Source organism: Hemibagrus wyckioides, linkage group LG09, assembly GCF_019097595.1.
Source record: "Hemibagrus wyckioides isolate EC202008001 linkage group LG09, SWU_Hwy_1.0, whole genome shotgun sequence".
In the NCBI taxonomy this organism is placed as follows: Eukaryota; Metazoa; Chordata; class Actinopteri; order Siluriformes; family Bagridae; genus Hemibagrus; species Hemibagrus wyckioides.
In genome coordinates this window covers 1,075,194-1,095,861 of record NC_080718.1, presented here as the reverse complement: position 1 = coordinate 1,095,861, position 20,668 = coordinate 1,075,194, and the positions used below count along the sequence as shown (strand labels likewise).

General features: G+C 38.9%; 2 protein-coding genes across 2 annotated transcripts; one reads left to right on the top strand and one right to left on the bottom strand.

Moving 5' to 3' along the window:
• The first annotated feature begins 11,016 nt into the window (after positions 1-11,016).
• Positions 11,017-12,376, top strand: LOC131359404 (dynein heavy chain-like protein 2). The gene is made up of 5 exons (XM_058399276.1): positions 11,017-11,184; positions 11,314-11,475; positions 11,566-11,718; positions 12,008-12,100; positions 12,197-12,376. Exons 2-5 carry the CDS (start codon positions 11,350-11,352, stop codon positions 12,374-12,376), a joined length of 552 nt encoding a protein of 183 aa, XP_058255259.1. The 5' UTR covers positions 11,017-11,184; positions 11,314-11,349.
• Positions 12,377-18,598: 6,222 nt separating this feature from the next.
• Positions 18,599-20,641, bottom strand: LOC131359544 (hatching enzyme 1.2-like). Its single transcript, XM_058399488.1, has 4 exons — positions 19,677-20,641; positions 19,319-19,459; positions 19,127-19,244; positions 18,599-18,986 (listed from the first exon to the last, which is right to left on the bottom strand). The coding sequence occupies exons 1-4, from the start codon at positions 19,792-19,794 to the stop codon at positions 18,599-18,601; spliced, it is 765 nt and encodes a 254-aa protein (XP_058255471.1). The 5' UTR covers positions 19,795-20,641.
• Positions 20,642-20,668: the final 27 nt, after the last annotated feature.

The window sequence follows — 20,668 nt, the reverse complement described above, 5'->3', positions numbered from 1 at the left end:
AAATAAACTACAATACTTATCAGCATGAAAAGTAATAGCACACTTAAGCAGAACATAACCAACATTTTAGCGATGGAACCATAATTTTAGCTATTACTGTTTAGGACTAGTAGCGAGTCCAGGAACCGGAATAATAATAATAATAATAATAATAATAACAAATAGTGACGATAACAAGAGTGTGATTGCGTAAGCAATGTTGCAATGTTGCATTTCCAGGAGAAAATGCGAGTGTGATTGCGAATATGTTGCTTAAACTATTGCAAGACATGCTCAAATAATATTTAAAAGCTAAAGTCACAGTTTAAAAAGTTTAAGGTAGTTTATGTGGCTGTAGAGTAAGAATTCAAGCTGTAGGAACAGTTTAAAGATGATGTGTCCTTAAAAAACACCTCTTCCCTCACTCTAGCTGATGTCACACACACACACACACACACACACACACACACACACACACACGGTAGCGGTCTGAAGTCCTTGAAAAATACATTTAAAATCCATATAAAATAAACCAATATTTTTTTTCACACCAATTTTTTTGTTACGTGTTTTTTAAATAAGAAAAATGTACTTTATAAATAACAAATAATGTATAAAACAATAATAATACATAATAAAAGAGAATGTAAAGAAATAAACTGGTTTTATTAAGTGTATTTACGTTGAAGATCAGACGAAGATGATGGCGGAGGTGGAGGAGATTGGAGGAGGTGGGTGGCGTTTTTCATTTCGTGCTCTATCGCTTAATTTAACTTACTCACTACACACTTAATGCTACAATTAATTGCGTAAGCTCGCTCGCTCGTAACTCAGATCTCGGCTCATATCTTAAAGCAAAAAATTGAGCGAGCGACGGCTCGTATCTTGGAAAACTCGTAAGTTGAGTCACTCGTAAGTCAAGGTTTCACTGTATATATATATAAATATATAAACTGTTGCGAGAACTTGAAATAATATATAAGTACAACTCCGAGCAGGTCTCGAACCCAGGTCTCCAGCATGTGAGGCAGACGCTCTACCAAATAAGCTAAACTGCCACTTGTAAAGTCATTGAGATCAGTGGTACTAATACTTTACATGCATTACCACTAGCCACCATCAAATACACAATATACGATATACACGCTAAATATGCTTAAACTATTGCAAGACATTCTCAAATAATATACAAACTAAAGTCACAGTTCAAATATGTCTATTATCGTATTATCGGGCGCTCTACCAAATAAGCTAAACTGTAACTTATAACACTATTGAGATCAGTGGAGTAATGTTTTACATGCTTGTTTACAGCATCTACAGAGGAATGTTTACGGCTTCTACCAAGAAGCTAAACTGCAGCTTATAATACTACTGAGATCAGTGGAGTAATGTTTTACATATCTACAGATAACCAAAAAAAACCCTCATCCCTCACTCTAGCTGACGTCTCACACACACACACACACACACACACACACACACACACACACTAGCAGTCTGAAGTCCGTGAAAAATACATTTAAAAATCTATATAAAAACTATAATACTTATCAGCATGAAAAGTAATAGCACACATAAGCAGCATTTTTAACCGCTCCGAATTTTGCGCCGCCACTAACGAGGTCAAATCCGCTTCCGGGGCGGTATCATCCTCAGAGTCCATGACTAGCAAAATGTTGCTGTGGCCTAAAGCTGCTAACTTGGCTGCCTCATCCGCTGCAGTGTTACCACTAGTTACGAACGAGCCGTCTGTTTTGTGTGCCGGACATTTGACTATGAGAAGTTTAGCTGCTAGTGTAATAGCATGTAATAACTCAGTGATAGCCATACCATGTGTGACAGGTGTGCCGTCTGCCCTTAAAAGCCCCCTCTGTGCCCATGTGGGGCCAAAGTAATGACGCACTCCTTAAGCATACAAGCATACAATTACCTGCCAAATTACCGTCTGGACCCCTAAAACAGGAGCCGTCTACAAAAAAGGTTAACTCAGAATGCGGTAGTGGCTGGTTTTCTGAATCCTGTCACGCTTTCATGTAAGTGATGTTAATTGACAATCGTGTCGTTCACCTTCCAATGGGGTCTGACATCTCTGAATGGTTAATTCTGGAGAAGATTACATCATAACCAGTTTTCCGTGTATGAGTGATTACAAATGTTGGACTGGTCAATAATGCATACAGTGTGTGAGTTGACATATTGTAATACTTGAAGCTTTCTGGTAAGCAAATGCAGCTGCTGCTAGCCCATGATAACAAGGTGGCATGCCCTTCACTATGTTATCCAATGACGTGCTAAAGTATGCAACTGGCTGTTTACTTGGACCCTGTTGTTGAGTTAGAACAGCATTAGCAAATCCACGTTTTTCTGACACATACAAATAAAATGGCTTACCATTTTATTTTATTTAATCTTTCTAAGGCTGCTACTGCTTCTGTTGTCCAAGCCAAGGATGCTTTCATTTGATCTGCTGCTTTTATCAGTGCATGGACAGAGACACTTTTAGAGCAAAATCTACTATCCATTGTCGGCTGTAGCCTACCATTCCTAGGAATGACAACATTTGGCCAACGGTTTGCAGTTTGGGAGCTTTCCGAACAACATTAACATGTGAAGTAGACAGCTTATGGCTGGTGTCATGCAAAACTCTTCCCAGATATTTAACCTGTTGCAGTACAGAATTGCAATTTTTTCCTTAAGTACTTTTTGCCTATTTTCAACCAATAATTTTAGGACCTTTAATGAATCTGCTTGACATTGTTCTTCGGTTGGACTACAAATTAAGATGTCATCAACAGAAGTCAACAGGAGACTATCAATATCCAAAGAAGCTAGATCCCTTGCCACTATTCGATTTAAGACTGATGTAGGTGTACTGTTGCCCATTATAAGAAAATGCAAACAGATGTTGTGAATCTGGATGTAACGGAATACTAAAAAATGCTGAACATAAATCAATGACTATGTACCATTTGGTGTCACCTGGAATATTGGAAAGCAATATATGTGAGTCTGGAACTACTGGTGCCTCTGCTTCAACAATATGGATTATGACACGCAAATCATGTACGAGATGCCGCTTGTCTGAATTAGGTTATTCTGGCAGGAAATATTGGAGTGTTACATTGATTTTGTGTTGGGATCAATACTCCAGCTTCTAATAAACCTTCAGTTCTGGGCCTTATACCGGCTTGGGCCTGCAGTGTTAATGGATATAAGATGGCAGTGTTGAGCTACAAGGTGAACTTTTTTCATGTTTAATAATTTACAGCAAGACACACTGTGCTCTAAACCACGCTGAAAAGGTACAGTGGCTCTGTAGTAAAAACTTGGACATTAAATACTGATCACCTAACTTATCTAATTTAACTAACTTTTTTTTTCCCTGCCAAACTTTTTCTTTATTAGTGGGATATTTGTGTCTGCTCTGGCTGGTTCAATTTATTTCTAATTCAGCAAAGAAATAATACTGACTTCAGCTTTAGGAACAACATTCTCTTCTAATGAATCCATGAGACACTGTGTTCTGTGTCTCCATCTATTCTGGTATTCATGAATGAATTTCACCACATTCTCATCCTCTCTCAGGGTCATGTGTTCAAGCTGCAGTGCATTGTGAGATTTCATGTCAAAGATGCTTTACAAAATGGCTCCCAGTAGAGTAAGTGCACTAGATAGTGAGTGGGGTGTGGGTTTTTTTCTTTTTTTTTCCCTCGGCTAGTCCACTCTCTATCTATCTCTTTTTCCTTATCATGCAAACCATTCCAAAATCTCCAAACGTCTGTAAATCACTCAACAATTCTACATTCTATGTTCATTCTCGATAAATATATCTATTTTCCACATAAACATTCAGTGAACCCTATGTTTCATTTGTCTTAAAGTTACCATAATGTGTCTAAATTAACAGTTTTTGCTGTGCCTGTTTTTCAGTTTAGCGAGCCTGGATACTAAGAAAATACAATTAAAGTGAACCATTTAAATTTTATTTGGTTCAACATTCTAAATACTTATGAAAATTAATATTATAAAGTTGCATTTAAATAAATATCTTACATTTCATTTTTTCTTATTGTCCACAAAAGTTCTATCAACTATGTTACCAATAGAATTTTTTACAGTGAATCAACTGTCATACAGGGTTTTACTAGGTTTTTCCTCAACTTCTCTACAATTATATTAATCTTATCAATTAATATTAATGTTGCCAATCCTCTCTCCCAATGGACGATCATGGGCTCTACTGTTACAGCTGCTGTTTATTCTGAACACTAATTATATTGATCTGGTCTCGGATTAAACATTTCCACTAGTGGTTTATCATCTTCTCTGTGTGAGTCCCCAATGTAATCAAACAAAAGAATAGTGGCTTTGCTGGGGGCTGAGGCCTCAACCAATTCACGCAATACTGGACTCAATAATTTGGGCCTCCAAACTTTTCTAAGTTCTTCATACCAATCTGTGTCGGGGAAAGTTCTCTGTAAAGTATACAAGCCTTCAGACTTTGTTAAAGCCCACAATTTGTTAATCAAATCTTCTGACTGCCATCGCTCTACACCAGACCTGGGCGTTAAGTCAGTCATAAACATTAAAGAACAAGTATTGATGCTGTGCACGCAATACAACTGTGTTTCTTGTATTTTGAAAAGCCTGGAGTTTTATTGTTTACGTATGGATGTGCGTGCGTGTCTGAACAGCAACCGGTGATGCTGGCACGTTAATGCTGGTCAGCTACCCCTAAAAATGTCAGTTCCCGTTAAAAAAGAAAAGTTGATTCTGAATGCCGCGTTTTCAACAAGACATGGACTGCAAAATATTTATTTACAGAAAGCAAAGGTAAAGCCGTGTGGTACACAGGTTTCAAAGATTACAATCTGAATCACCACTACGTGACCAAACACGAGGAGAAATACCAGAAATTGTCTGATGAAGAGCGCGCAAAGGAGTCGGAGGCTATGCTAGCTACGCTGCAAACCCGACAAGGACTTTTTACAAAACTTCACACACCCAGAGATGCAGCTGTCAAGACGAGTTATGTCATATCTCAGAAAATCACTAGAAAAATAAACCGTTTTCTGACTGAGAGTTTATTAAGGAGTGTATGGTGGACATGCATTTAAGAACATGCCCCTATTTTAACAAGTTAAAAATAAAATGAAACAGTGATGCAACGATTGTTTTTGTTTTAAACTGTTTATTACTTCTTACAGGATTATTTTCCTCTTTGACCTACACAATAATTCATAAATTTACATAAATATTTACAGAATATCCTTATTCTTCTGTTTACCAGTAACAGCTAATCAAAATATATAATTTACTGCTTTTTAGAATGGAAGAAAATTAATATTGAGCAAAATTAAGTTCAAGTTATTGTTGGTTTGGCCGTCCAACACAGTTCATACTTGTTATGTGGCCCGCTGTAGAAATGAATTGCCCAGCCCTGCTCTACACCGTCTCTATCTTTGTATGTTCACTCATCCCAAGTGTGTGCATACCTCTGGTCTCTGTGTCTAATTCTCGGAGGGCCGTCCAAATTTATACAATCTGAAAAAGATAACAGTACACATCCAGCAGAGGACACCAGTAAGGTATCTCAGTGTTTCAATAAAGGCAGTGTAGTTTTGTCTGGATCACACCTCCTACAAGTTACTGAATGACCTAATAAAATACAGAACCAAGTTCTAGGTGGATTCTTCTTAACTACCCTTTCCCTTTGTGATAAACTTATTACAAGTGGTTCTGGGTATTGTTTGGGGTAAAAATACAATATTTTTAGTTTTTTCCTGAACAGCTCATTCATGCCATGCACTCTTAATCCTTCAAAGTGAAAATCCCTGTTATCCAACCACTCTCTCTCTCTCTCTCTTTCTCACTTTCTCTCTCTCTCTTTCATTCACAAAGAATTTGCACACACACCCACTCACACACATTCTCGTGCATTGACCTTAAGCATGCACACACACACACACACAGTTCACTCGCACCCCTACACGGCGAAATCTCTTCGGCACACACACACACACTCTCAATAGCAGTAATAGGATGCTTTGAATGCTTTTCCTCAAGTATTTTCATGTGAATAGCACTAAACTCTTATAGATAGGGATATAAATGGTCTCACAAATTATTTTTTTACTAATATTTGTGGGTCAACTGTAAGGTCACCTGCAATAAAGCTCCTCCTAAGCCTGCGATCCCGTCCCAACTGCCAGGCGCTGATCCAGACCTCGGAGTATCGGGGACCTCTTGAAGTTATGGGCCACATTCTGCCGCCTCCTGACAATGACACTTCTTGCCACTACAATAGGGTCTTTTCAGAAAATATTGATTTCTTTCACTGCGGTCAATGAGCTCTGACAGAGCATGATTTCTTATAAGGGTGGGCGTAAATGCAAAGCCGCTTCTTGTCAGAGTTCACTATAAACATGTCACCATAAGCTCATGCCCTAGTACCGTCGTCTATTTATCGTCTTTTACCTTCCACCTGTGAGTGGTCGTTTCAACACAATATTTAACTTCATTTTAAATCGGAACCATTCCAATAACACCTTCAGCTTTTCTTCATTACCTCTACGATATATCTCCAAAATATACGTTTCAAATTCAACCTGTATACACTCCATACCCCGCAATGTATTTACACAACGCAAGAATTACCAGTGCAATCACTACTTCAATCCAGCTTCATTTCAAATGCAGCACAATCAGCAAAATATCACCCCCAGATTCAGATCACACTTCACCGTTACACAGTGATTTTCTCAGCATCCGAGAATAACAAAGTCAAGCGTGTACACAACTAGCCATACAATACCATCACCCAGATTCAAAGCCACACAGAAGTTCTCAGATACACCACAACAACAACAAAGACAAACACACCTTATTTACAACGGGGCCCCCTTTTTTTTTTTACTTCTGTTTTTTGTCTTTATTTTTTCTCTCTTCACTATCACCTGGACCCGGGAATTTCTACTCAGCACTTTTTCTCTTTGTTTCTTTTCTCTTTCATCACTATCACCTGGACCCGGGAATTTTACGTCTTACTTCTCTGTATTTCTCTTTATTCCCTTTATTTCTCTGTATTTCTCTTTATTCACTTTATTTCTCTTTATTTCTCTTTATTCTCTTTATTTCTCTGTATTTCTCTTTATTCCTTTCACTGTATCACCCGGGATCCAGGAATTTTTACTTGTTACACCTGTTACTTGACTCTTGATTTTCTCCCATTGACAGTGTTCTTGTTCACAGAATTTAATTTCTGCTACTGAACACTCTGTTTGCTTCCAAACAAGGTCTTTTTCACAGAACTTTCATACCACCTGGAACCCACCAGGACTTTCGATCATACTGAACCCTGCAGGGACGTTTTTTAGTTCATTCACACATCTGACACCATCCAGTCTTTATCATGCATTAATCATGCAATTTTATCATATGATTTTATGTAACTTTAACTTACGATTACTCTATCAAGACAAAACAGAGCTGATCCGTCCTCGGAACGGGCGCCTCCACCTCCCCAGACCACACACAACTAATGCAGAATTTCCATTAAACAGGCTTCTGCCTTACCTTTGTCCTAGATGGCCAAGTGTCTGGTCTGTGGGTGGCAGCTGCAACTGCAGGTCCCAGATCCGGGGCTCCGTTGTGCTTTGTTCCAATCGCGTATATTCTATCACGTCGGGGTCACCAAAACAATGTGGAAAATATTTTTACCCCATACCCCATATTTTTTGTCCCATACTATAATGTACTACTTAACACTACTCCATTAATACTTCGCTATTATCTGACTCCAAACTCCACATTGACCCGACAGCTCAGTCAAGCAAGACTCTAACTAAAGAAGACGAATCATGCAGACTGGATGAATGCAGATACAAGGTTTTATTTGCAATCAGCGCTGCTTACAAGAACTGAGCTGCTCATGAATGAACATCCCAACAACCTCTGAAATAATCATCATAAAACATAGCCTTTTTATTCTTTTCTCTTATCTTTTCATAATATTCAATCCAAACCCTCTTCACTGAGAAAGTCCCACCTATTTTCGTTTTTGGAATATCGGGTTCTTTTTGGACACCATTATATCTTTAATTTTTAACTCTTTCACATTCCATTATAATTGGACGTTTGAGATCAGTCATATAAAAAATAATGGGCATCTGTGCTCTTATCAGTGGCACTTTCTGGCTTTTTTCATTTAGCAGTTCACTCTGACCTCTGAAGACAGCATGGTTGAGTTTCGGGGCCTCTGCTCCATCTATGATTGCTTCAGTTTAATTCATTGCTCTATTTTTCTTTACATTTGCACCAGCCTGCAGTTTTAATTGCGTTTTCTCTCACGTACTCTCAGCCATATAGCGGGGCACGATGACCCTGGGCACAGCTCCAAGTTTCGTCTACCACTGAAAAGGCCTACCAAACTGATGTTACCCTCACTGTTTCTCATTCCATACCAGCTATGTAATCTCAGCCCAGAGTTAACAAGCATTGCCCAAACCCCTCATCCCGCACGTTTGTGTTAAACCCTACATTATTAAACCTGTAAATAGAGGTGATCAATAAATTGAGGTGGTGCCTGACAACCCAATCATGCTGTCCTCTGATTCTAATTGTTTTATACATACCCAAACAAGAATGCATTCATATACACCTTAAACACTCTAAACCATTCAAATACACTTTAAACACTCCAAACCACTTTGAACACTCTAAACCAGTCAAAAATTACTCCCACAAGATGTAGGAGACAGTGAGGTATTTAGCAGTTTCAGCACAAGGATCTGTAAAGGTGGTGTTTGAAACTTCTAAAGTGCATGTCCTCTTTCCATTACAACTATAAATAGAAGTAAAAAATGTGAACAAGTATAAGTAAATCTGCTTCTAATTCCACAGCCCATCCTTAGATTGCATTTCTGATCCAAATAGATTCATCTCCTGCACAGAGACACATGTAAAATTGCTGTAGCCCAATAGCAACATCAAAAGAAGTAAAATGCTCATCAGCCCAACCATAAGGAAGCAGAGATCTTACTATGATCCAGCGTGCTGTAGCCTTGCTCACAGATCACAATGTTCTCTAAAGAAAGGAGACAAAATTGAACGTATTCAGTGTGTTGATAGCAAAGACTTGCAATACTAAGTTACTGTTAATTCATTATCTACACAAAGACTATTCATGCTTAACAGACACACCTAAACAATGCACCCTTCTTGTCTTGTTAAAACCTTACTTCATCAGACCAAAAACAGAAATGGTGTTCAAAACTACTCATGATGCTACCTCATCGTTTTCCTGTTAAGACTTATGTTATACTTAACAGTATACTTAATAGTAACCATTAAAACATGATAAAACACTTTGCTGTTGAAATGTGTGTGTGTCTGTCAGTGTTTACAGGGCACAGGTATTTGTATCAGTGTTTACAGGACACAGGTATTTGTGTCAGTGTTTACAGGACACAGGTATTTGTGTCAGTGTTTACAGGACACAGGTATTTGTGTCAGTGTTTACAGGACACAGGTATTTGTGTCAGTGTTTACAGGACACAGGTATTTGTGTCAGTGTTTACAGGACACAGGTATTTGTGTCAGTGTTTACAGGGCACAGGTATTTGTGTCAGTGTTTACAGGGCACAGGTATTTGTGTCAGTGTTTACAGGACACAGGTATTTGTGTCAGTGTTTACAGGGCACAGGTATTTGTGTCAGTGTTTACAGGGCACAGGTATTTGTGTCAGTGTTTACAGGACACAGGTATTTGTGTCAGTGTTTACAGGACACAGGTATTTGTGCATGGACACTACAAAAGAAAAAGGACACATATAAAGACAGGGTCTATAGCTTGTAAATTGTTTCCTAAATAAAGTGCTTAAAAATAAAAATATATACATCACAACAGAAGGAAATAGTAAGCACTACAGCTGGACAGTCTGACTTGGTAACTCATAAAGAATAACTAATGTGTGCTGGACACTACTGTGTCCTGGGGAATCAGTTTTAAACAAATGACCAGTGAGGATCTAAGCAGATTCACTTTAACAGAAACTTGCTGCTCTACAGATTCAGAGGAAAAAAGTTCAAATTCAGCAAAGTCAGTATTTCAGTATTTAGTAACTAATGCTTTGGTGTGTGATGGGCAATTACAGTATTTGTGCAGTAATTCTGCTTTACATAATAAAAAAACTATGAAAAAGGAATGTTACTTGGTGACTGGTCAAATATCAACAATAAAAGTTGAGTTATTGGGTTATTGGGATGCTGTATAACATCAGTAAGGTTAATATAAGCTGCTGCTCAAGAGCTACTGATTAGCTTACTTAGATAACTAAAGCGGAACTAGCCATACACGACATAATTAAGATAATGACAGATTTGTTCACATACACTAGAAAATCCTTCATTACTGAGAGCTAACATTAGATTCATATTAAAGAAAATGACCATTATGATGATTACAGCACGTGCTCACCTCTACATTTTCACAAAGATGATGTTAGTGAGACAGAGCAGGTATCTGAATATGAAAGAGTCTTTCTTCTGTTCTACATCTTAAAACAAATCCTGCAGGTCAGGTCATGGGTCATGTGTGTGCAGGTAGCGGGATGGGGTCAGGGTTTTTCTACCGAACCGTTAACACTCGCTGCATTTAATGAAACCGGAAAGATACCTAGGTTCAAAAACACTGCGCGCGCTGTAGCTCGGTTTGCTGTGCTGTGATTGGACAACTGCTTTTTATTTATTTTTTTCTAATACAAGTAACGAGAGATGTGAGATAATGTAGTGGAATAAAAAGTACGATATTTTACTTCAAAATCTAGTGGAGTGAAAGTAAGAAGTCTCAAAGAAATGTTATATTTTAGTAAAGTACAGATACTGGAAAAAGACACTTAAGTACAGTAACGAATTACATTTACTTCGTTACTGCCCATCACTGATAATGACCTCCTGATGACCCGCGGGGGGAGGGGGGGGTCAGGTGAAGGGTGGGTAGTGGAGAGAACAGCATTGCTATGGCAATGACGGAACACAACGCATCATACAAAGAATCAGAACATGACGTAGTGTTGGTCAGCCACAGTCCAGAGCATCGGCAAGTTAGGAAAAGCAAGCAGCAGTTCACATCGCACCGCGAGAAAGTTTATTTCAGATAGAGCCAGCAGTTTCCTTGCTTTTATTATTCAGACTTGGTACAACGGTAAGTTGTAAAGAAATATGCTATGCTATGTTAATTAATAGTTTTGCTGATTATATAAATTAGCTTTATGTGCCTCAAGAGGCGAGTGCCGTTAAAGCTAACTCTTTCTCTAACTTTTTCTTTATTCAGTTCCAATCAGAGGCCATTTCCAACTTGCTGCCTACTATGGAGCCTGAGTCCATGTCTGAACTACCACGGTGTCCATCTCCAGCTCCTGTGAAACTCACATGGGGTGAAATCATGGACTCCGAGGACAATGAGATGGAGAATGTAGAGCCTTTCTGTTTCTATGTAAGACTTGTGAATATGTTGGGCATACATAACATAAGGATGTTGTGTCTTTCATCCTCTAATTCTCTCTCTTTTTTCTGTTTAAACCAGAATCCCTGGAGCATGGATTACATCAACCAGGTAGAGGAGCAGAAGGTAGAGAAGGACATAGAGGAGCAGAAGGCAGAAGAGCAGGCCAAAGTCCAGCAGCCGCCTGTTAGAAACACAAAGCTCCTTAATGAACGCCTCAGCAAGAATAACAAGGTACTGCAGTAAAGTCTGTCTGCAGATCAAGGCTTAAGAGGACATGCTTTATTTCCATATAAAGACAAGTTTGTGTCTCTATATAGCATATAGCATTTCTAACAGTTTTTGTTCAGCTGTGCTATTCAGGGTTTTTGGGGAGTTCTTTGTAACCACTATGCTATGCTATGTTAGTAGTTTTGTTGATTACATAAATTACCTTTATGTGCCTCAAGAGCCAAGTTTCTTTAAGGCAATTTCCAACTTTCTGCCTACTATGGATCCTGAGTCCATGTCTGAACTACCACAGTGTACATCTCCAGCTCCCGCAAAACTCACGTGGGGTGAAATCATGGACGCTGAGGACAATGAGATGGAGAATGTAGAGCCTTTCTCTTTCTATGTAAGACAATAAGCTTGTGAATATGTCGGGCATACATAACATAAGGATGTTGTGTCTTTCATCCTCTAATTCTCTCTCATTTTTTGTTAAAACCAGAATCCCTGGAGCATGGATATCATCAGCCAGGTAGAGGAGCAGAAGGCAGAGGAGCAGAAGGTAGAGGAGCAGAAGGTAGAGGAGCAGAAGGCAGAGAAGCAGGCCAGAGTCCAGCAGCTGCCTGTTAGTGACAAAAAGCTCCCTAATGAACGCCTCTGCAAGAATAAAAAGGTACTGTAGTAAAGTCTGGCTGCAGATCAAGGCCTGAGAGGACATGCTTTATTTCTAGCTTTATTTCCATATAAGGACATGTTTGTGTGTCTCTACTTAGCATATAGCATTTGTATCAGTTATTGTTCAAGCTGTGCTATTCTGTTTTTTGTATGTTTTGTTTTTAATTAACAAATTGGCTTAATTAACAATCTGGATGTTGACTCTGCCCTGTTCTGCAGACAGTGAAACTACTGTTGAGGAACCTTGACTGCAATGTGGATGACAGACAACTACATGAGGAATTCCATCCCTTTGGAACTGTGATCAGTGCAGAGGTCAATTTCAATTACTACCTTCACCTCCCCATACTCCCTCTTTTAGGTTAAAATCACTGTGCACTTGTAGCACAAGAAGATGAGGGTTTTTTATTGCGAACTATTTAACCGGTTTATTTTCTGAATGTGGAAATCTATTATATTGTTACCATATAGTGCATGTAATGCTCATTCTTTGCTTTTCGCATCTCTAAATCTGTTTCCTCTGCAGGTCAATATGGAGAATGGCCATCCCAAAGGCACTGGCTTTGTCATTTTTGCATCTCCTGATGAAGCCAGAAATGCCATCATGAAGATGAACGGCAGGGTATTGGGAAGCAGGCCAGTGTATGTTAGTGTGGTTCAGAGCAAGGAGGAACATGGAGGAAGGCACAGAGAGAGGGCAGAGAGTAGCCTGAAAGAACCCTGTCCAAATCCACACCAGGCTCAAAAGAACATTCAGCCACAGAGTAAGTCACACTTCTCAATTTGTGTTAAGTTTACAACATTGTTACGGTCTCAGTAGGTCCCAATTATAATACTGATTGGATGATAAAGTGAAATGTTTGGTTGTGGCTACAGATGCATCTCCAGAATTGAGGAGAAACAACCAACAGGACAGGAAGATACGCAGAGCGCAAACCACACTGCAGTCCCAGGATGCACAGGTATTTTTCTGATTATATTACAGGACTTTAATGATTTTTCCCATGTTTTGGTCACACATTTTTAGCTTAATGATTGTCTTAATACTGAGTGATGGATTACTATAAAATACTAAATCAAACGCTGGATGTTGATTTGCTCTCTGTTCTGTAGAAGAGTAAGGTGTTTATAAAACATCTGGACTACAGTGTGGACGACAGGCGCCTGCATGAAGCGTTCCTGCCATATGGAACAGTCATCAGTGCAAAGGTCACCTAAAATTACTAAACCCTACATTTTATTTCTTTTTTTTGTTTACTTCTCCTTACCTGCTCTATTATGTCAAAACCAGTGTGCACTTGCAGCACAAGGAGATGAATGTGTAGTTGGGTGTTTTTTTCGAATGGTTGCTACCTCAAATTACTATTAACACTGAAGAGATTCATATTGAATGTGCAATACCAGAACCCTGATACTAACACAATATAGCTATTTTCATTATGTTTTGATGTAATGACAGTGCTAGTTTTTCCTCAAGATTAGCCACATACAGTAGGTGTGTGTAATATTAACTTTTGTGCTTGCTGTATTTCCTTGCTGACCCCTACAGGTGACTGTGGAGAATGGCTGCTCCCGAGGTTTTGGATTTGTGAGCTTCACCTCTCCAAATGAAGCAGAAAAAGCCATTAAGGAGATGAATGGAAGGATGATGGGCAGGAAGCCACTGTATGTGACGCTGGCTAACAACAATAAGCAGCGCAAGGCTTCCCTCACCCAGACTGAGTGTACAGGAAGCAGTGGTCCAACTGAGCCACACACAAGACCTCACAGATTCTTGCAGAGGGTCCATTCACATCGTGAGTCACAGCTGACCTTGTAATACAAGAAATTTAATGCAATAATAAAATGAAAAATATCAATAAGTGCAATGGTTATACAAACTATGATAAACTGTTTGAGAATTACTGTGATATATAACTGAATAGCTACACAATAATTCTGAACACACAGCGTGTATCTGTGACAGTAATAGGGTAATATGACTCTGCTTTTCTCTTTCAGGTCGTCCCTCTGTTGCACCGGCCACCAGATGAACCTTTTAAACTTTATACTTCCTTTTATCAAAATATATATATTGATTTATATTATTATTATAAATTTTGTTAAATTTTGTGAAACTCATTTGTTATTTTTGAATTTTTATATATTATATTATCATACTCATTGCATGTAAAAGCAAATAAACAATTTGGGGCGGGGGGGGGTATTTCAGCAGTTGATCATGTTGATAACATGCAAATATAAAGCACACCAACACCAAAACTCATCAAGCTAACAGGGTTTGATTCCTTTTTACACTGAAATCTCAAATCCTTCAAGGTATTCTGTCAATAGCAATAAAAAGAACAGGAAAGAAATTAATTATGTACTGCTGCACTTAAAATACCTTTCATACTGCGTGTACTGTATGTACACTGAACTGAAGTAAACTGAAGTAATTCAGATGACAGATTTTTAAAAAATTTATAATAAGAATAAAAAATATATTTCATTCATGAGTTCATAAGAACTTTATTTCTTTCCAGTTTACCCAATATTTCTGAAAAGAGGTAAGAAAAAAGAAGAAGAAAAAGAAAAAGACCAGATGCCCAGCGGTGCATGTGTAGGACACTGTGAGGTATGTAGCAGTAGTGTTACAAGGATCTGTAAAGATGGTGGAGGAAGCTTCGACAGTGCAACTCTTCAGTCCATTGCACCTGTAAATGAAAAAAACAATGTTAACATGGTCTCTTTAAGAGCTGGACTACAAGTTAACCTACTAAGTAAAAAAAGCTTAAAGAACAAACTAAAAGCTTACAGTGAGGAGACAGTTGAGAGTGTGTTTGGAGCGTAGCAGTTGGTGTTCTGGGTGAAACTGTTGGGGATTCCACTTGAACAGGTTACAGAATCAGCACACCCAAAGTTCACATTCAAGATCTTAATAGTATTCACTCCTGCACAGATATACAGGTAAGCTTACTGTAGACCAGCAGCAACATAAAAGTATTTAAAGTATTTAAAACTTGTACTGCAACTACTGTACGATGGCTGGACATTCCCATGGTGTTTTATATTTGCGTATAATTGTTGAACAGATGAATGTGGCACTTTCAGGCATCTGGAAATTGTACCCAAGGATGAAATCTTGGCTGATTTCTTTTGATTTTCCCATGGGGTCACACAAGGAAGTGTTTGAGGTGAGCCTTAAAATACATCCACGGATGTGCCTCCAATTAACTCAAATGTTGTCAGTTGACCTATCAAAACGTCCATGACATCAGCATCTTGCATCTTGCCTTTTCAGCTGGGGCAGTGGCATCTCTGCTGCAGACAGGAAGAGACTGGAAAAAATCATAAAAATAGCTCTTTCATAGGATGCAGTCTCGACCCAGTGCAGATGGAGGGAGAAAGGAGGATGATGGTCAGGTTCTGGAAGACTCTGATGACCCTGGGTAGCTCCTGTAGTGGTAGGCTACTTCACCCCAAGTGTTTGAGAGAGTGGTACTGTAGGTCTTTCCTCCCTGCTGCTGTGAGACTGTACAACCAGCACTGCTCCCAGTAGCCCCTTCCACAAACTGGACAATATATTTTGGGATTTCTACTATATCATATGAGAATTGTGCAAAAAAAAAGATACCTTATCTTGATATTTTCATTATTTTTTTAATCAGATTACAGTTTATTATTATTATTATTATTATTATTATTATTATTATTATTATAAACTAAAGAAGATAAATAACTGAAATTGTATGAATGAATAGAATTGTAATGAATTATACTTGTTATAACTTGATAACAGAAAACGTTTACAAAAATTGCCCCAGATTACTTGATGTCATTTCATCGATTCTCCAGCAGGTGGCGCAAAGGGATTGTTGGATTTGTTTTACAATTTCTCTGACAGTTAGTGACATGCATTTATGAGTACTGTGTTCATATTTACAAAGCTCTTCACACAGTTAGAGCAACAACGGTCTATAAGGAACGATCTAAGTAAGTATATATTGATATATGAGTGTAAGTAAATAAGTGTAATAAAGTGTATGTATCAACAATAAGAACAATACAATAATAGTAATTACATTATTATAATAATTAATAACGAAAACAAACATATAATAATAATAATAATAATAATAATAATAATAATCATCATCATCATCATCTGCGTGACCCCAATCCGCATCTCAGGTATTCCCACATGGTGTCTCGAGCCGGGTGAATCTGTGCATTTTAGACGTCACGTGCGCGTGCGCGTGCGTATTCGCTTCTTTGAATAGTTTATTTGTATCTTGTGGACTATACAGTATGTAAACTCAGTGGCGGACCGTGCATTTCACACCTAGGCCTTCACTGGTGTCCTTCCTGAATTAATCCTCATCTCTACCATCATTATGACGCCACCATGAGCATCGCTAGGCCATTTTCTTCTCAGCCCTCAGCGATTGTCCATAAACTGTACACAAATTCGTGATCGCCTCAGTCCGCTTTAAGTTTCATATGAAAACTGCGGCAGACTTCGGCTCCTCCCCGTCTTTCAATCCGCAGAGCGAGGATCAGAGGACAAGTGTGTGTGTGTGTGTGTGTGTGTGATCAGGAAGACTAGTATTTGGCTTGTTCAGTACGTTATACACATCTATGCAATACAGTGGAATGCTGCAATAAGTTTACCATCCTACCCTGTTAGTCAAACCTTATTAAACCCTATTTATTTATTTTTTATTTTTTTTACTATTATACCCTCATTGGGGGCTGAACCCCCCTTAAATGAAACTAGGATCACCCCTGGACGCCACGGCAATAGATACTAATCAACCATTAAATAACAAAGTAAAAAAGAAATTAGTCTACAGTATTTCACACCTCACAAGGAATAGTCAATTTTATTACAGTTACTTTTCTCAAAAAAGACATTCTTGATGACACATGCAGCAAACTGCAATCTCCCAAGGATCCGAAATGAGACGCAGAGAATATAGAAACAATGCATATGGGCGGTTCGCTGCCTCTGACTACTCCAATTATCCAATCAAAGGACGGGAAATTGCTGACGTAATCATATGCCTGCTAGATGGCCCCAGTGACAACAACTCGAAATCTGATTGGTTAATGTAACAATTTCATTGCCACTTATTTTAAGCTACGGGCGCCTGCACCATTGATTCTGAAGGCCTTAAGGCAGATTTCTTTCACTCTGGTGACACATGATGTCTGCCACTGGCTGAAATATGATTAGATACATACTCTTATCATAAATATACACTACTGGAAACAGCGCAACCGAGAGAAAAGCTATGCAATGTAGAGAATAGACTATTGGGAATAATTTAATACACATTCATGGAAAAATATATTAAATATATTAAAATGCAAGTCAGTGATTCAGATCACTGCTGTTTAGGCCAGCAGAGAAGACCTTGCTGGAACTGACGGTCCACCACTGGTAAATACACTGTTTAAAAAAATTAAAGGAACACTTTGAAAACACATCAGATCTCAATGGGGAAAATATCATGCTGGATATCTATACTGAAATGGACTGGGTAATGTGTTAGAAATGAAAGGATGCCACATCATTTAATGGAAATGAAAATGATCAACCTACAGAGGGCTGAACTAATGTAGTATATTAGGATTTTCTCACAGGATTTGTTTCTGCAATCATGTCTAATGTTGTTGATGATCCTTGAAGGTTTAGTTTTCATATTTGTATGTAGTCATACATGTCTAAGTGCTGGTTCAATTATACCAAACGAACAGGACATGGTGTATTAGGATTCTCTCACTGGATATGCTTTTTGAAGTCTAAAGTTGATGACTGTCCTCAAATGTATAGTTTTTATATTTATATGTAGTCATACATGTCTAAGTGCTGGTTCAATTATACCAAACGAACAGGACATGGTGTATTAGGATTCTCTCACTGGATATGCTTTTTGAAGTCTAAAGTTGATGACTGTCCTCAAATGTATAGTTTTTATATTTATATGTAGTCATAGATGTCAAAGTGCTGGTTCATTTATACAAAACAACATTCAATAAAATGCCAGTACGTATGTGATACTGAGGTGGAGGGAGTAACAATAAATCTTGCTGGACATTCATGGTCCTGGCATGATGAAAACTGTTTCATGGGGTTTCAGTGAAATACTTTATTAAAGCACACACCAAGAAAAAGATGCATGTAGCCATTTTATTGTATGATTTCATATTTTGTTAGCACAGCAAGTGAAGCCTCTAAACAATTTCAGCACTTGTAGAGGGTGTTGATCCTCAGGATGTCGATGGCGGACAGTTCCTTTCTCTGTCCAATATTCACTGACGGATCAGGAATGGGAGTGATGGTGTCCAGCCCGTTAATGGAGAAAGCTGTTCTTCCATAGTGCATTACAGAGGAGTAGTCGTACGGAGTGTTGAGGTTGTTGGTGTTTTTCAGCTCGAAATTAGACTGCGTGGTTGGGTCGATGTTTTCCCAGTTGATTTTGACGTACTTGTCACGGTCACTCCTAGTATGCTCGTGGTAGAAACCAAGTGCATGGTTCAGCTCATGCTCGACAATGCCATAGTAAACACAACCCAACCTGCTGAGAGAAACCACCTGAGCACCACCTGATCTGCCCACATTAGAGAAACATCTGAGAGAAAAAAGAGGGGAATCAACCATGTCACTTACGTCAAACTAAGGACTAACTAAGTACAAACTAAGTACATTAAACAAAATTAGAGAACTCCAAATTCCATTTTCAGGTACAGGGATTGGTTCAGTGGTTCTCACCCATCTTTGCTCTCGATGCTAAGGTAGGAAGTTTGATTTGTCCTGGGAACGAAACGAATGCAGGTTTTGCTGTGGAAGGAGGCCATGGCATTGGCTATTACGGTCCGGTCAGAGAAAGCTGTAGAGAAAACGTTCAATACATTAACAAGTAATAAACAGAGATGTGTCATAATGAGGAAGTCTTTCACTTACAGAAAACACTGCTCAACGTGTAAGGCACCTCCACTAGGCCATTTGAGGACTTCTTCCAAAAGCAGCTGCTGTCGCTGCAGACCAGAGCATTCCTACCTCTTGGCAAGAGTATGTCTCCCTCCAACAACAGTTCACTGGATCCTTCAACCAGAGAACAAAAAGGGATAAAGACAGCAAAATCAATAAGTAGTAATGGTGGTGTCTTACAATTTCTGTCACTGGTGCCAGCAAGGAAACCGTACCCAAAAGAAATAATTACAAAAATCCTAATCTTAGAACAAGACAGGTTCTAGGCCCATATTTGTAGAATGTGTAGCAGTAATAATACTGGTGTAGTGAGATCAGGGAGTTATCAGACCGTTGTTGATGGTGAGAATCCTTGACGTGATGTCCACATGCTCAGGTTGGTCGAGATAGAAAGCTTGCGAGAAGCCAAGCAGCAGGGCTAGAATGGAGAGAGACACTATAGACTGCATGATGCTTCAGTGTGGGGAGATGATCTGGATGCTCCTTCACCGTAGCTCGGTGACTGCCAACTGTCATTTCTCACTTTTTATACACACTGACACACACAGAAACAACTTGGAGTAGCTTTCTGGGGATTAACTCTAGGCCTTAATGTCCACTGTCTAATGTGTGGAACTAAAGGGAGGATCCTCTGAACTCAACACTTTAATGCCTCACTGAAGCATCATGAGAGTTAGGAGATTGGTTGGATAATCAGGAGTAATGGATGGACTTTAGCTGGACCATACCTCTTAATGACTGGTTGTTGATCTATGTCTCAGACAGGCTCTAGTTTTATGGAGTGCCTTGTATATTTGAAGGACTTACGAGTTAACCCAAGGTAAACATTCTCTGAATGAATATCTGAGCCATATGGCTGAAGGTCATGTGATTTGTATCCAAAATTTACAAATATGTGTATTTTTGCTCTGGAGAAGCAGGACCTGCAATTAATAATTGTTTGAGAATGCAGACAAATTGACTATTCAGGAAAAGTAAGGTGAACTTGCTGCTTCATTTGGAATGAAATGTGTAGCGTCATTGGCCATTCTCAAATCAACACTGATCTGCTGGTCATCCCAGATGTTTTATCTCCAGCCCAGGATCTCGCAATGGCTCTGAACAACTCCCTGACCTGCCCTTTGGCCACTGCTCACAACCTTGGGGTAACCATGGACAATCAGCTGTCATTTTCCTCCCATGTTACTAATGTCACACGCTCATGACAGTTTCTTCAGTGCAACATCAGAAGGATTCAGCCATTTCTGTCCACACAGGCTGCTCAGGTGCTTGTTCAGTCTTCAGATAGGAGAGTTCAAAAACAGATGGCCCACCCTGTTCCTT